Consider the following 17,115-nt stretch of genomic DNA (forward strand, 5'->3'; position numbering starts at 1 on the left):
AAGTGCTATCACCATGTTTGGAGGCATCTTCCAAAAATGATTTCGTCCTGGAGGCGACTCTCAAACGAGAACTATTTCGGGTCGAAGGGCGTGCCTTAGTGCTGGGGGTTGGCTTAAACTTTCGGCGCCTGAAGGAGACAAGCAACGTGGCTGCATTGGAATCTTGATCTCCTATAGAAGAAGATTTTCAATCGGGCAAGCTCTTTTTCTGGGGTGGTAATGTGTCTCGGAGGTATTATACAAGGGAGAAGAGCAGTCCGATTGGCGATATTTCCACTTATGAGGCAGAGAATGAGAAGTCTTTGACTTTGGAAAATGAGGTTCCTTAGGTTTTGTGCCCTGTGTTCGCAATATGACAAGCGAGAACACTTGTCTGTTTTCGCCATCACAGTCAAATGCACAAGAGCTAGCACTGGTGCACGTGCTGATGAAAGCAATCGAGAATCAGATCGTTTCCTCTATGGAGATCCTGACCCCTCCCTGTTCCTACAGTGGGTTAGTGTTCATGCTCGCTTGCAAGTTTGAGGCGATTATGCGCATGGCAAGCTTACTGTATCCAAGCATGCTGACAATGTGTGTGGTAATCGTGGTCTTGGAGACCTTGCTCGTGGGGATTTTTGCATGCCGGTGATCGTGCACATATCCTCTTTGGTAGCAAAGGCCTCACCTTCTTGGAACCTTTTGCCACTCTGTGAAGTCTCAAGGAAGTCTCAAGGAAAGTTCAGTAAAGAAAACTCATGAAGATGAGGGTGGGTGCAATGCTCATGACCCTGGTGACGAACTAAGTGTTTGTGCATGGGGAGACTGACGATCTGGGAAGTGATTGTGGAACAACTAGCGAGCGTTCAGATGTTTAGTTCTCCAGAGACCTCTGATATTTCAGTGTTCGTGCTCATGGGGAATCGTCCTTCTGCACTAATGGGGGGTGACTGAGGCACATCTCCAACATTCAGCCTTCTTTACACATATGCATGGGAAAAGTTTTGTATATTGTCCACAGCACGAACAGTGCCTAAGGTCCTAGAGGCAGCTTTGGTAATTCAAGCCCGTGGAGATACTGAAGCATCGCGAGAATGTCCATAAGCAGGAGAGGGACTAGAGTGTATCTTGTCATCCTGACCAGATGCACCCGTAGCCCCTCCCTTGCGGGAATAACTACTCGTGTAAAGGGACTTAGCCCTTGCACTTTACACCTCCATGTTTCCCTTGGTGGGAGGTTTTGATGCAACGCTACTCCTCCAACGAAACTACACAGAGGAACCTTGAGAGTTCTCATGTCTTCTCCAGATTGGTCGTCCTGTGCTTAGGTGATCTCCTCTTCTTCCTGGCGGAAGATGTCTTAGCAGGGAAGAAGTTGCGGGAACAGACAAAGTTGGTGACAAGGAGCAACTATGCTTCTCTTTCACCACGGTGGAGGATTTTGTGGGAGACAAGTCCTCAGTATCAAATGGTGGTTCAGCAACATCAAGGGACACCTGCAAGGGTGCAACTCCATCACTTTCCTCCATAGGCAGAATGCAAAGATTACTGCAACCTCGCCACAGCTAACACCTCCAGATGTTTTTCTGCTGAATGGGTGCTATCAATACCAAGGGCAGGCCCAAGTCCTTGCGAGGGTCATCAAAAGTTACGTCAGCGGAAGTGTTTTGGCAATACTCTTGTCACACACAAAGAACTTCCTGAGTAAAGGGCAGTGGACTCTTTCCTCTTCACCTTCTCCAATGGCAGCCGCCTCGGAGGGCAAAGAGGAAGAGCTAGCAGCAGCCTTCGAACTAGAAGGGAGAAAGGAGCCTGAGAGGTTCTTTGGCATCAGTTAGGGCATACCCAAAACCAATTCCAAAGAATCCTTCTTCAACCTTCTTCCTTTTCTTGGCAAACTCAGTCCACTGGAGCAGAGGCCCCTCCCAGCACTCAAGATAGAGGAGTCTTGCAAACAGGAATGTACCCTGCAGCAGCTCATATACAGTACTGGCCACATCCATTTCCAAGCTTGCCAGACATAGCCACGTGTGACCATGGAACAGACATCACATGGCACAGCAAATACCGAATCTAGAAGAAAAATCAAAATGGATTAATCCCAGCTAAGCACTGGAAAGTATATATGTACTCTACAGCAGCCAAAGTCCCAGTTTAGGTGAGTGAGCACTACCTGTTTGCTAGGCAGGGCTTCTCCACCATCCGACAGCCAACTGTGTTTACCTCAAAGTTTAACGGCAGGTTGCAGCTTCACTGATGTTATACTACTATTAAAGGTCAAAGGTTTTTATTAAGTGTAGGAACAACTAGCGCTTTGTGGATACAGTACAGTATAAGTAATGTGAACCAAAGCCAAGAATTATCATAAAGAAATTTTTTTACAAATACTTTTTAATTAGGCTGCACTGATTAATATAGATGTAATAAAGCACATTTAATGTACAAAGCTAATAAAGAACTCATCATTACAGTACTGTACCTGTCTTGTCTTTGCTTTTCGTATCTTTCCCCACATTCTTATTGTATGCATTGAAGTGTGCCACGATCCTACAGCTTCCGGATATCTTACTACTGGAAGCAGCTTAAGTTTTATATCATCAACAAAATCATTATCATTGCCTACTTCCTTTCTCTTCACTGTATCTAGTTGTGACATAACATTATCCTTAGGATTCTCCTTCATAGTATCCTCCGGGATGTCAACACCTGTAGGTAGAGAGCTTAACCCACCATTTTCTAGATCAACTGAATGAAAGTTCATACTATATGGCTGGGTCTCTTCTGTAGGCATAATACTAGAGATATACTGATTTGAGAGAACAGTTTCTTTATTTCTTGGGGCTAAACTTATTCTTTTTTTCTTAACAGCGTCAATTCCAGCAAGAACACTCTCTTCATGGTTTATCTTCAGAATTTGAGAATCCTCGACTTTCTTTTCATCATTACTATACTTCTCACAAACAGTGGTTGTGAACTTTTTTAGACTTTTTTTACTTTCATTCTCTGAATGAAGTGGTGCAACTGTCAAGTTACTTTCCATTTCAGTAATTATTTCAGGTGAGCAATCTTCATTATCAAAAGACTTCACTTTTAGACTGTTATTTTTTGAATACGCATCATAGTCATTATCTATCTCATTATCTTTATCAATTTCAATATAATCGGAAGCTGCATTTCCCTTTGCACAGTTGGTTCTATCTTCTTCTGTGGATGGTGGCGAACAATCCTTAAGCAAAGGATCTAAAGATTTTCTACAGGTTGTCTTATCAGCTGAACACAAGTCTCTATAATTCTCATCAGCAGAATACAAGTTTTCACCCTTATCCTCATCATCAGAGAATGTGAAAACTTCTGACAATGATCTGTTAACATCCATGGAAGTATGGAGTTCATCTGAAGATTTTTTAACTCTTTTCTGAGATTCAGAATTTTTACCCTTAGATACAACAGATAATGGACTAGGGCATGGAGCAGCTGTCTTCCCTTGATTTCTTTTCCTGGATTTTTTTAGGGTTTCTTTATAGAACTTTCTAGGCCTTTTTCCCTGTCCTTTCTGAGAGGGGGAATTTTTACTCTTAACCGATGCCGGATTGGGGCATGGAGCAGATGCCTCCACTTTCTTTTTTCTTATGGATTTGATTTGGGTTTCTTTGGAGAACTTCCTAGGCCTCATCCCTCGTCTTACTAAGGATGAAGAATGCTCGTCCTCCTTACATTTCCCGACTGAATCGCCTTCAAGGGATGGATATCGTTCTGTGGCTTGATCCTTCTTTGCAGGCACTGTTAAATGAGATGTTGCTTGGTTATTTAGTAGATTAAGCCTTTTTTCATTGTGGTTTTCATCACTTACAAAATTTTCTACTGGTAAAATTTTCCTTTTCTTACGAGCACTTCGTAGTTGCCGTTTTGTAAGCTCACCGTCAATTTTATCTACTTGTACTTTTCTAATTTTACATTGTATTTGATTACCTTTCTTTTCACCAGCATTATTTTGATTAAGATCAAACACATTTCCACTTTCCATAACTTTGGTGTCTTTACATTCCTCTTTGATGCTAGAATGGTTATATGAACTTGTATTCTCATGATCCTGGGGCTCATTATCCTGTAACTGCCTTTCATAATCCCCCACTGAATGTAAATCACCTCTTCCCATCTCAGTCTGAGATTTCTCTAAAACCTGTTTACAAGAAACCAAGTTTTCAACTATTTCACTATGAATTCTTTTTGAGGGATGGCAGCTAGGATTTTCCAGTTTGGATCTACCATTTGTTATGTTTTCTTTATTCTGTGTTTCTTTGGTTAAGCAGTCATTAGACAAGAAATCAATGGCAGATCTTGATGTGTCTCTCCATGTACAATCTCGTTTTGCTATTTTAACAAATTTAGCATTGGTTTGTACACCTAGCCCCTTGTCTTTCTCTAAAACGGAGGTTTCACTCATGAAAGGGATGGCAAAACGCACCTCATTTGGTAGACAAAAACTTCTCATGTCAGGACAACAGCCTTTCTTTAGTGGTGGAACAACAGTCAAATCCAATGATTTGCTGAGAGCCAAGTGCCCTTGTTCTTTACTTATACCAAATGTTGTACTGAGATACTTGAAATATCTTGATATGCTTTTATGTAGCACTGCCTTACTATTGACAAAACTTTTGCTTTTTGATTTATTGAGTCTTTTCAGTGCCTCAGCCTTACCAAACATTATCCCTTTGGTACTTTCCTTAGTTTCATCTGTTAACTCCTTTCTTCTATCTTTATAGATCTTAGATGAGGTAGTTTTTCTTGGTCTTCCTCGAGTTTCCTTTGCTTTTGTATCACCTTCCTGTCTTCCTAGTTTAGACTTAGTGGCCTCAATTAACATTCCACGTGTTTGCTTTGCTTTTCCGTAACATTCCCCTTTTCCTATTTTAGATATAGAGGCCTTTTTAGGCCTTCCACGTGTCTCTTTTGATTTTGCCTCACCTTCCTGTTTTCCTATTTTAGATATAGAGGCCTTTTTAGGCCTTCCACGTGTCTCTTTAAATGTTGCCTCACCTTCCTGTTTTCCTATTTTAGATATAGAGGTCTTTCTAGGCCTACCACGTGTCTCTTTAAATTTTGCCTCACCTTCCTGTTTTTCTTTTTTAGATATAATGGGTGTTTTTGGTCTTCCCCGTGTTTCTTTTCCTTTTGTCTCTGCTTCCTGTTTTCCTATTTTAGATATAGGGGACTCTTTTAGCTTTCCAGGAGTATTCTGCGGAAACCTTTTTGTCCTTCCAGGGGTATTCGGCAGAAACCTTTTCGGCCTCCCAGGGGTATTCTGTAGAAACTTTTTTGGCCTTCCAGGGGTATTCTGTAGATACTTTTTTGGCCTCCCAGGGGTATTCTGTAGAAACTTTTTTGGCCTTCCAGGGGTATTCCGTGGAGACTTTATTGGCCTTCCCAGAGTATTCTTTTTTATTAACACTTTTGGTCTTCTCGGGCTTTTCTTATGAAACTTCTTTGGTCTTCCAGGTGTCTTTGTTTTGTTTCTTTTTATACCAAGTGCAATGGACTCTTCCAGCCTTCTATTTATATCCTTTCCTTGTAATTCTCCCTGTATTGCAGACTTTCGGGGCCTTCCTGGAGTTCTTTTCTCTTTAAATCTATTAAATTTTTCCAAGTTTCCTTCATTTCTCACATTTTTTATCTTTTTTAATCTACTTTTTATTTCTAACCTTTCAGATTTCTTCAAAGGAATTTCATAATTTTCATTTTCTTCCAAACCAATATTATTGACATCAATTTCATCATTCAAGTCTATTTCCTCCAAGACATAATCCTCAGATAGCCCTAACTCACGTTTGCGTTTAAGTAGGGTCTTTTCAATCTCTTCTTGAATAGGGTCTTCACATTCAACATTACTGTCATTTTTCAATGAATCCTGTGAAGTAATTTTTTCATTGCTTCCTATCTTTGTACTTTCATCAACAAAGATTTGTTTCTTGACTGGCTCGTTAACCAGAAGTATTTTACTTGCATGACGAGCAGTGAAGGCAGGTGAAGGTAGTCCATGTGACAGACATATGTATTTGTCGATAATGTTAGAATAATTTTCCCTTCCTCTTTTTAAAGCCTGCCTTTCATCTACAGAAAATTCAAAATGAGAATCCTCAATAGGAGAATTGTCCACAAAATCATCATCTACAAAGGGATCTTCTTCAAATAAATCATCCATATCACTTTCATAATCCTCCATCTGAAAAGATATTAAACATATGTTACAGACTGAAAAATTATATATACATAATAAATTATCTTTAAATTTAAAACTATTATCTTACAACTGATTTATTCCTCTGTCAGATGAACAAGTGAACCAAACTTCAATTAATATTCAAGGAAGGGACATTGCCAAATATGGCTGTGACCTGTTTCAAAAACTAAACATTTTAATAAAATTTTGATTTTTCCTAGCAATACAAACCCAAGTCATTTATATGAGTTATTGCTGATCATGTTTCCTACGACTGGCCAATCAAAAATTTGGTTTGATTGCACCATGTTTCGTTGCTGGGCAACAATAGCAAATAGCACATGGAGAAAATGGACTCTTGCTCATATCATCATCTCACAACAATCATCTGATCAGATTTGCAGGGCTCTTGAGGTGGGAACTTTGGTAAATGATTCAGGTTTGTATGGCTAGGAAAAAATACAAATTGTATTAAAATTTGTAGTTTATTCCTACACTGATACAAACTTCTGGTCATTTACATGGAAGTCTTCCTTAGAAGGGAGGTAGTCTCCATGAAGTTTAGAGGTATATCCTTAATAGCAAGAGATCAACACATCCGGTAGTGGACAGTGTAGACGGCTCGTAAAGAGGCAAGGACAAACTTCCGATTCTTCCCAGGAGAGGTCTCTGTGAAGTTGAGAGGTATACCCGTCATCTCTGATAGTTACTGTAAACAAGAGATCAAAGAGAACTGCTAGAGAACAGAGTAGCCAGTTTGTAAAAAGGCAAGGCTGCACGTTCAAATCCAAAGATGGAATCTTTGCCAGAGGTGTAATGATATGAACATCAAGTGTTACATAATAAAAAAGTATTCTGACAAATTCTTATTGGCATTAGGGTGAAAACCAATGGCAGGCATCAAGTCCAATCAAGATCACTATCCACCTTAGTGTCCATAATACCAAATAATGCTAAGAATAATTAGGCCCGAGGCTAAAATCGGCACGTGTCCCGTGAGAGCTGACAGTTAGGTTATTTGTTATGCTACAACCATAATCTTACTGAGAGGGTGTCCAAAAACCTGTAGAATAATTGAGAGAAAAGGTGGGGTTTTCTCTTTCATTCACCAGCTTTGAGGACTTGTACTACTGTGTGGTTCCGCAGAATGGTGATGTTGCAGCAAGCCCATGACGCTTTCCCTGAGGATCTATAGGCTCTCATGATAGTTTCTCTTAAGGGGGCAGGCCGGCTAATGCTATTTTTAAGGACATAACTTTGACATTCATAAAAATTAATCTTCGGTTTTGTGACGTCAGGCCAATTAATCCTGAAAATGGGTGTTTTTCAAATTCTATCGCCACCCTTGATAATTAATATTAAGACCTGGGATTACTACCCTATATAGACCTGATGTAGACCTCCAATCAAATGAAGTTTTTTTCTAAAAGTTATTTTTTCCTAGATATGAATTTTTTTCATTATGGTGAAAAATCAGGAAAAAAAAATTAAGAAAAAATTTAAAAAAAAAAAAAAAAAAAAAAAAAAAAGGCAACATTTGATTGTTATATAATGTCTTTCTAAGTTATATACCAAATTTCAATGCTATATCTTTAAAACTAAGGGAGAAGATAGGATTTGGAAGTCAATAAGTATACAGTGAACCCTCGCTACTTCGCGGTTCGACAATCGCGGATTCACCACTTCGCGGGTTTTTTCCATAACCCATATATATATACATATCGCGGATTTTCCGGAAAATTCGAAAATACCGCGAAATCTGAAGACAACCAAATACAATATTTTGTTACCTGTAATTCCATTAATACTGTAATTAGTAATATCTGCTCTTACTGATTGTTCATTGCATTACATATGATATATAATTCAGCACAGAAAGAAATAAAACACGAAAAGAGAATGTGATCATACAATAATACAGTACTGTATACAGTACGTAGTAAAATTAAATCGAACATGAAACGCAAATCAGATGCAGTCATACCATATTAGAATGGTGTAAGGCTGCTGTTGACTACTACTGTACGTACAGTACTACAAATGTAATGGATGTGCTTCTTTTCCATGAATCTTTTGTATGTATACGTACGTAGTACTGCATCCAATAATATTCTTTGTTGCAAAAATCACATTTCGAATAAGCGTACGAGAGAGAGTGATAGAGAGAGAGAGAGAGAGAGAGAGAGAGAGAGAGAGAGAGAGAGAGAGAGAGAGAGAGAGAGACACACATCCTACAGTACAACAAAAGCGTAAAATAGCGTACGTAAAGCTGTATTATTATTACAGTACTGTATTGTTATTATTATTATTATTGTTGTTGTTGTTAATAAAATTATTATTGTTATTATTATTATCATTATTATTATTATTATTACTGTATTACTGTACTGTACTGTATTATCATACGATAATTCAGTACTGTATACAGTACGTAGTAAAATTAAATCGAACATGAAACGCAAATCAGATGCAGTCATACAATATTAGAATGGTGTACAGTAAGGCTGCTGTTGACTACTACTGTACGTACAGTACTACAAGTGTAATGGATGTGCTTCTTTTCCATGAATCTTTTGTATGTATACGTACGTAGTACAGTACTGCATCCAATAATATTCTTTGTTGCAAAAATCACATTTCGAATAAGTGTACGAGAGGAGAGAGAGAGAGAGAGAGAGAGAGAGAGAGAGAGACACACACACATCCTACAAAAGAATAAAACACTGTAGCATACGTAAAGCTATTAAATATTGTTATTATTATTGTTGTTGTTGTTAATAAAATTATGATTGTTATTATTATTATCATTATTATTATTATTATTATTACAGTACTGTACTGTATTATTATCATTATTTATTATTATTACGGTATTATTAATCTACGTACGTTCGGTATGCGCGGGGCATCTTCTATGAGTTGGTAACCTACGCATCATATACTGTAAGACGGGTTGTGATTGGTTCAAGCGCTGATAGATGACGAATCAGAACTCAAGTTTTGTTATCTAGCCTGTGATTGGTGTTTTGCCATCATCTCCTACCCGCAGCATCTAGGTTCTCGTGGGGCCGGATCGTCCACTTTCTCTTACCGCGTATCGCTGAGTAGACGTTCTTAAGTTTGTGAATCTGTGCTGTGTGCGACTTTTTTAAGTTGAACTTTTTGTCAAATCCTACTGTAATGGCTCCCAAGCGTTCTGCTTCTCTTAAGGCTGGTAGTGAGCCTAAACGCCACCGAAGGATGATGACGATAGCTGAGAAGGTTACGCTTCTCGATATGTTAAAAGATGGTAGAAGTTACTCGGCCGCTGGGCGCCATTTTGGCATCAACGAATCTACTGTTCGCTATATCAAGAAGGACGAGGCGAACATTAGAAAGACGGCTGCAATCACCTTTAGCAGATCAGCGAAGCGAGTCGTTACAACGCGTAATAAAACGATCGTACGCATGGAAGGTGCTTTAGCTGTGTGGATTGCCGACTGCCGGAAGAAGAACATAGCGTTGAATACGAACACCATCCAAACAAAGGCTTTGAGCTTATATGAGAATTTTGCTGCAAAGGAACCTAAAGACGACGACGGCAACCATGCTGAAGATGATGATGATGCAGATGATCCTCAACCAGGGACATCCACTGATTCCCAGCCTCAGAAACGTTTTTCCGCCAGCAAAGGATGGTTCGTGAAGTTTCAGAAACGCTTCGCCCTGAAAAGCGTTTCCCTGCATGGGGAGGCTGCTTCCGCTGACACTGCCGCTGCTGAAACTTACGTGAACCAGACGTTCAAGAATATTATCGCCGAAGGTGGATACAAGCCGGAACAAGTCTTTAATATGGATGAGACCGGCTTGTTTTGGAAGAGAATGCCGTCGCGAACTTTCCTGTTCAAAGAGGAAGCCAAAGCCTCTGGCTTTAAAGCATTCAAGGATCGCGTTACCCTCGTGATGTGTGGCAATGCTGCTGGATTTTTGCTAAAGCCGGGGCTTATTTATAAGTCGAAAAATCCTCGCGCTTTGAAAAATAAAAACAAGAATCTCCTTCCCGTGTACTGGATGCATAATCAAAAAGCATGGATTACGAAGATGCTGACCTCCAACTGGTTCCATCAGTGTTTTATCCCGCAAGTCAGCAAATATCTCTTAGAGAAGGGCTTGCCATTCAAGATCCTTCTCCTTATGGATAACGCTGGTGGACACGCAACTGACCTGTCGCATGAGGGCATTCAGGTTGAGTTATCAGGGCGTTCAAGGCCCTCTACACGAAGAACACCTTGGCGGACCTCGTTGCGTGTGTGGATGCTGCCCAAGATGATGAGGATGAAGATTTTAACTTGAAGGCGTACTGGCGGCAGTACACCATAGCCACGTGCCTGCAGAATATTCAGAAGGCACTTCAAGAGATGAAACCTGCAACCGTGAATGCGAGCTGGAAGAAGTTGTGGCCCGAGATTGTTTACGACGACAAGGGATTTACTCCGTCGGAAATCCAACACTCTGCAATACGCAAATCTGTGCAGTTGGCTGCCATAATTGGAGGTGACGGGTTTGGCGACATGACGACTGAAGACGTCGACGAGTTGTTGGACTGCCATTCCCAGCCCCTAACTGACGCAGACCTCGAAGACCTGACGAAATCGGCAAGCGAAGAAGAGAGTGAAACCCAGGAAGAGACCCAAGAAAATGTCGAAGAAACGGGCTTAACATTAGAACGGCTTGCCAAGGCCTGCAACCATGCGAAGGAGTTGAAAGAAATGTTGCAAGAGTGGGACGAGGATATGGTTCGCTCGATGCAATTCTGCAACAAGATCGATGAAGACATGACTCCCTACAAAATGCTCTTGGATCGAAAAAAGAAGCAGCGGCAACAACTTCCGATCACAATGTTCTTCCAGCCTCGCAAAAAAGAGCCAGTTCCTCCTGCTAGTACGCCTTCGGAAGAAATTGAAGAAGTTTCCCAGGAAGAAGTTGAAGAGGTGTCCCAGGAAAAGACACCTCCGTCTGAAGACGTAAAATACTACCTGGCTGCACAGTAGAACACATCATCAGCTTCATCATCATCATTTCTACTGTGCAGCAAATTCATCGCCATCATCATTCAAGTTTTTCTTCAACTTCTTTCGTGGTGAGTACAGTAACAATCTTTATTTTTTACTTTAATATTCTTACATTCTAAAACTGTATTTGTGCCTGTTTTATAGTTTAGTACTGTACGTACTGTATGCATTAAGTTAAAGGGAAGGTTTTAAAAGTCTACATGTTGTAACCTATCATATTTTTTTTGTTTAAAATTTACATTTACGTACGTAAAACAATCTCTCTCTCTCTCTCTCTCTCTCTCTCTCTCTCTCTCTCTCTCTCTCTCTCTCTCTCTCTCTCTCTCTCTCTCTCGTAAATTGATTTTTTATGATTAAAATTTACATTTACTGTACAGTACGTACGTAAAACAATCTCTCTCTCTCTCTCTCTCTCTCTCTCCTCTCTCTCTCTCTCTCTCTCTCTCTCTCTCTCTCTCTCTCTCTCTCTCTCTCTCTCTCGTAAATTGTTTTCCTGCTTTGCTACGTACAATACTGTATGTGCTGTACAGTACTGTATGATTTTATTTAGATACGGTAAATTATATTTGTAAGGTAACATATTTTGTAAATGCTTTTACTGTAAAATGTTATTTTGATAATAAAATAAATTTTTTAATATACTTACCCGGTGATTATAATAGCTGCAACTCTGTTGCTCGACAGAAAACTCTAAGGTAAAATTCGCCAGCGATCGCTACACAGGTTGCGGGTGTGCCCAACAGCGCCATCTGTCGTCCAGATACCCAGTACTCAATGTAAACAAAGAACTCAATTTTCTCCTCGTCCCACTGCGTCTCTATTGGGGAGGAAGGGAGGGCCCTTTAATTTATAATCACCGGGTAAGTATATTCAAAAATTTATTTTATTATCAAAATAACATTTTTCAATATTTAACTTAGCCGGTGATTATAATAGCTGATTCACACCCAGGGGGGTGGGTAGAGACCAGCAAAATATGTTTACATTATTATGAGCTAAGAATTTTTATTTCATTTTAGAAGTTATCAAAATAACAAAAACAAAATAAATAGGTACCTGGTAAGGAAGTCGACTTGAACAATTACTCTGCCTTTTTAAGTACGTCTTCCTTACGGAGCCTCGCGATCCTCTTAGGATGCTGATCGACCCCTAGGATCTGAAGTATCAAGGGTTGCAACCCATACAACAGGACCTCATCAAAACCCCTAATCTAGGCGCTCTCAAGAAATGACTTTGACCACCCGCCAAATCAACCAGGATGCGAAAGGCTTCTTAGCCTTCCGGACAACCCAAAAAACAACAATAAAAACATTTCAAGAGAAAGATTAAAAGGGTATGGAATTAGGGAATTGTAGTGGTTGAGCCCTCACCCACTACTGCACTCGCTGCTACGAATGGTCCCAGTGTGTAGCAGTTCTTGTAAAGAGACTGGACATCTTTCAAGTAAAATGACGCGAAGACTGACTTGCTTCTCCAATAGGTTGCGTCCATTATACTTTGCAGAGATATATTTTGCTTAAAGGCCACGGAAGTTGTTACAGCTCTAACTTCGTGCGTCTTCACCTTAAGCAAAGTTCGGTCTTCCTCACTCAGATGTGAATGAGCTTCTCGTATTAACAATCTGATAAAGTCTGACCAAGCATTCTTTGACAAAGGCAAGGATGGTTTCTTAACTGAACACCATAAAGCTTCAGATTGGCCTTGTAAAGGTTTAGTACGCTTTAAATAGAACTTAAGAGCTCTAACAGGGCATAAGACTCTTTCTAGTTCATTGCCTACGATCTCCGATAAGCTGGGGATATCGAAAGATTTAGGCCAAGGCCGAGAAGGCAGCTCATTTTTGGCTAGAAAACCAAGTTGTAGCGAACAAGTGGCTTTTTCTGATGAAAATCCTATGTTCTTGCTGAAGGCATGAATCTCACTGACTCTTTTAGCCGGGGCTAAGCATACCAGGAAAAGAGTCTTAAGAGTGAGATCTTTCAGGGAGGCTGATTGTAACGGCTCCAACCTGTCTGATATGAAGAATCTTAGTACCACGTCTAAATTCCATCCAGGGGTAGCCAAACGACGCTCCTTGGTGGTCTCAAAAGACTTAGGGAGGTCTTGCAGATCTTTATGTTTGGAAAGATCTAAGCCTCTATGCCGGAAGACCGATGCCAACATGCTTCTGTAGCCCTTGATAGTGGGAGCTGAAAGGGATCGTCCTTTTCTCAGGTATAAGAGAAAAACAGCTATTTGAGCTACAGAGGTACTGGTCGAGGATACAGAAACTGACTTGCACCAGTCTCGGAAGACTTCCCGCTTCGATTGGTAGACTCTAATGGAAGAAGCTCTCCTTGCTCTAGCAATCGCACTGGCTGCTTCCTTCGAAAAGCCTCTAGCTCTCGAGAGTCTTTCGATAGTCTGAAGGCAGTCAGACGAAGAGCGTGGAGGCTTTGGAGTACCTTCTTTACGTGTGGCTGACGTAGAAGGTCTACCCTTAGAGGAAGACTACTGGGAACGTCTACTAACCATCGAAGTATCTCGGTGAACCATTCTCTCGCGGGCCAGAGGGAAGCAACTAACGTCAACCTTGTCCCTTCGTGAGAGGCGTACTTCTGCAGTACCTTGTTGACAATCTTGAACGGTGCGAATGCGTAGAGATCCAGATGTGACCAATCTAGGAGGAAAGCATCTATATGTATTGCTGCTGGGTCCGGGACTGGAGAGCAATAGATTGGAAGCCTCATGGTCAGCGAGGTTGCAAAGAGATCTATGGATGGTTTACCCCAAGTGGCCCAAAGTCTCTTGCACACATCCTTGTGGAGGGTCCATTCGGTTGGAATTACTTGCCCTTTCCGACTGAGACAATCTGCTATGACGTTCAAGTCGCCTTGGATGAACCTCGTTACTAGGGAGATGTCTTGACCTTTTGACCAGATGAGCAGGTCCCTTGTGATCTCGTACAACGTCAGTGAGTGGGTACCTCCTTGTTTGGAGATGTACGCCAAGGCCGTGGTGATGTACGAGTTAACTTCCACCACTTTGCCTCGAAGGAGAGACTTGAAGCTTTTCAAGGCCAGATGTACTGCCAACAGCTCCTTGCAGTTGATATGCATGCTCCTCTGACTCGAGTTCCACAGTCCTGAGCATTCCCGACCGTCTAGTGTCGCGCCCCAGCCCACGTCCGATGCGTCCGAGAAGAGAACGTGGTTGGGAGTCTGAACAGCCAGGGGAAGACCCTCTCTTAGGTTGATATTGTCCTTCCACCAAGTCAGACAAGACTTTATCTTTTCGGAAACCGGGATCGAGACCGCTTCTAGCGTCTTGTCCTTTTTCCAGTGAAAAGCTAGATGGTATTGAAGAGGACGGAGGAGTAGTCTTCCTAGTGACACAAATTGTTCCACGGATGACAGCGTCCCTACCAGACTCATCCACAGCCTGACTGAGCAGCGTTCCTTCTTCAGCATCTTCTGGATGGATAGCAGGGCTTGATCTATTCTGGGGGCTGATCGTCTTGTTGTTCAGCAACGTCCTCATCAGAGGGTTCCTCATCCGAAAACTGATGAGGAAACGGCAACGGAGTGGGCAACGTCTGGCTCGCTGAGTCCGGTCGCACTGGTGGATGCGTGACGGAGCCGGACGCAATATCATGGAACTGCTGCACAGTCTGTGAACTGTCAACAACCATGGGTGCGCGAGGAAGCACAGCGTCAACCCGAGACTGTCTAGACCGTCTGGGTTGTGCAATCAACACCCTACCGGGTTGCTGAGGTTGACGCACCGCGTCAAAACAAGTCACCTCTGCTGGTTGTTGAACGTCCTGAACGTCAACAACCACCTCCGAGCGTCGCTTAACGTCAACGTGCGGCTGGCAACCCACACTGGGTCGCATCGGTGGAGGAACCACCTCAACTGGCAGACGCGAGTAGGTTACCTCAGCGTCAACAGGGCGCACAACCAACCGGTTGGAAGGTTGTTGGCCAGAAGGTTCGGTAGCAACCTTCTCCGCATTAAAGTCCTCTATCAAGGACGCCAGCTTGGACTGCATGTCTTGCAGCAAAGCCCATTTAGGGTCTACGGGAGCAGGTTGGCTGAAAGCCAGGATATCGATGAGATAAACGGCTAGACTCAACGGACTAATCGGCAGAATAGTCTTCCATAAGGGAGGCAAGCATATACTGCATGTCTTGCCATACAACCCATTAAGGATCAACGGAAATGGTTGTGGTAAGAGACGAGGGTAACGTCTGTGACCGCAACACTTTGCCTACAAAAAAAGACTCTCGGAGTCTGTGTTACGCTTTTGTTAGGCGGCGAGCAGTTATCCGATGACTGCATAGGGTCAGAGCTGTCCTAATGGTTGTAACCAGGACGCTGGACCTGTCCTGAAAGGACTGACTTTCGCTTAAGGGCTTCGAAACCTTGTGACAGGTTTCTTATGCGAAAAGCCTTCGGATGACGAGGAGAAACAACGTCTCTCTCGTCTTATGGTAGGGGAGATCTTGGTAAGATACACCCGATACCATAGAGGGAAAACGTCTGTTCGTTGGTCAAGGCCTCTCGAACCCATAAGTCGTTTGACATTACTTCTCCCCTGGGCTTGGGAGCATGTAAGAGGTCCCGGACTAGGTGAACGACAGGCACGAACAGACGAACCCTCGGACGCAACACTGTAACACTTTGCGCATATCACTTTATCACTTCGATTTTCTGTTTTGCACTTATTTCACTGAAATCGAAACTTTTACTGATTTCTACCTGAAACACGCAATTCTACCCTTCATTAAAAGGTAGTAATTGCGAAATCAGTCGTATAATGCAAGCTCATTAATACCAGCAAAAAACAGAAAACATATTTTAAGATAAAAAAATCAGTGGCTGGGAAAGAGACTAAACACTAGTTCATATAACTACGTTTTCAATCTGTCACCGCACATAGCCTGGGGACGAGAATAAAAAACTAAAACGTTTTATCCTACCTCCCCGTACAGCGACTAGGGACGAGAGTAACTCGAGAACAACGTTACCCGCTTGAACGGAACGTTTTCTCTCCTCTCTCTCCCTCCGTCCCTATCTCTCTCTCTCTTTCTCTCTTGATTTCGCACCTAAGAGAAGAGCCCAATTATATTTCGTCAAAAAAACAAGTTATTTGACTAAAGGAAAAAACTGAAAGGTTTTTCAATTAAAAAGTTCCTTTAAAATAGAATTTAAAACATTTAAGCTAAGAAAGAATGAACAAAACGTCAGAATCGATTTACTCTTACTGCAAAGTGAAACCGTGATACACTCTCTCTCTCTATCGTAACGATAGAGCGCATGTTGAACGTCCTGAACGTCAACAACTGCGTAGCATAAATAAACTAAACATTAGTTCATCTTTGAAAACAGTACGAAGACTATCAAAGAAATTCTTTCATAAAATATTACATTTAAAAAGTTTTAAATCCTTAGCTCTTTAAAAGCTAATTACGATATAAAGGGCTCAACGTTGATTAACTTCGGTTTCCAAGTTAGGACCGCCTACTCTCAGGAAAGGTCTACTGTATATAAACAAAACATTAAAATTATTTTTATATGTTTATAATAAATGGAAAGTTAATCGAAGAGGCCTAATAAAGGCGGAGAGATATAAAATATATAGAGGAAAATCTATAACGTGATATAATTACTAAAAGCCTAAACACACTTCCGTCTAAGGGAAGGGTCGGCTATTTAAAAGTGAAAGAAAGTCCATACTCTCTTTGTCACCATAATTTACTCTATCCAAAACGAGTTCAAGATTTAAGATGAAGATAAAACACCTGCACAGCGAAAGCTCAAAACTAGAATAGTGTACTTCACCAATTAGTTGTGAAAACAAATCCAGTTTAGCAACAGCGAATAAGC

The 17,115-nt window shown here is 41.4% G+C and overlaps 1 protein-coding gene across 1 annotated transcript in view; it reads right to left on the reverse strand.

Moving 5' to 3' along the window:
- The window catches only part of LOC137640179 (uncharacterized), a 92,557-nt gene that overhangs the window by 35,625 nt on the left and 39,817 nt on the right, over positions 1–17,115 (reverse strand). Inside the window, exon 2 of the mRNA XM_068372704.1 lies at positions 2,459–6,199. Within this exon, the coding sequence (XP_068228805.1) occupies positions 2,459–6,199 (3,741 nt within the window). The remainder of the gene's footprint in view (positions 1–2,458; positions 6,200–17,115) is intronic.

Source organism: Palaemon carinicauda, chromosome 4, assembly GCF_036898095.1.
Source record: "Palaemon carinicauda isolate YSFRI2023 chromosome 4, ASM3689809v2, whole genome shotgun sequence".
Taxonomy (NCBI): Eukaryota; Metazoa; Arthropoda; class Malacostraca; order Decapoda; family Palaemonidae; genus Palaemon; species Palaemon carinicauda.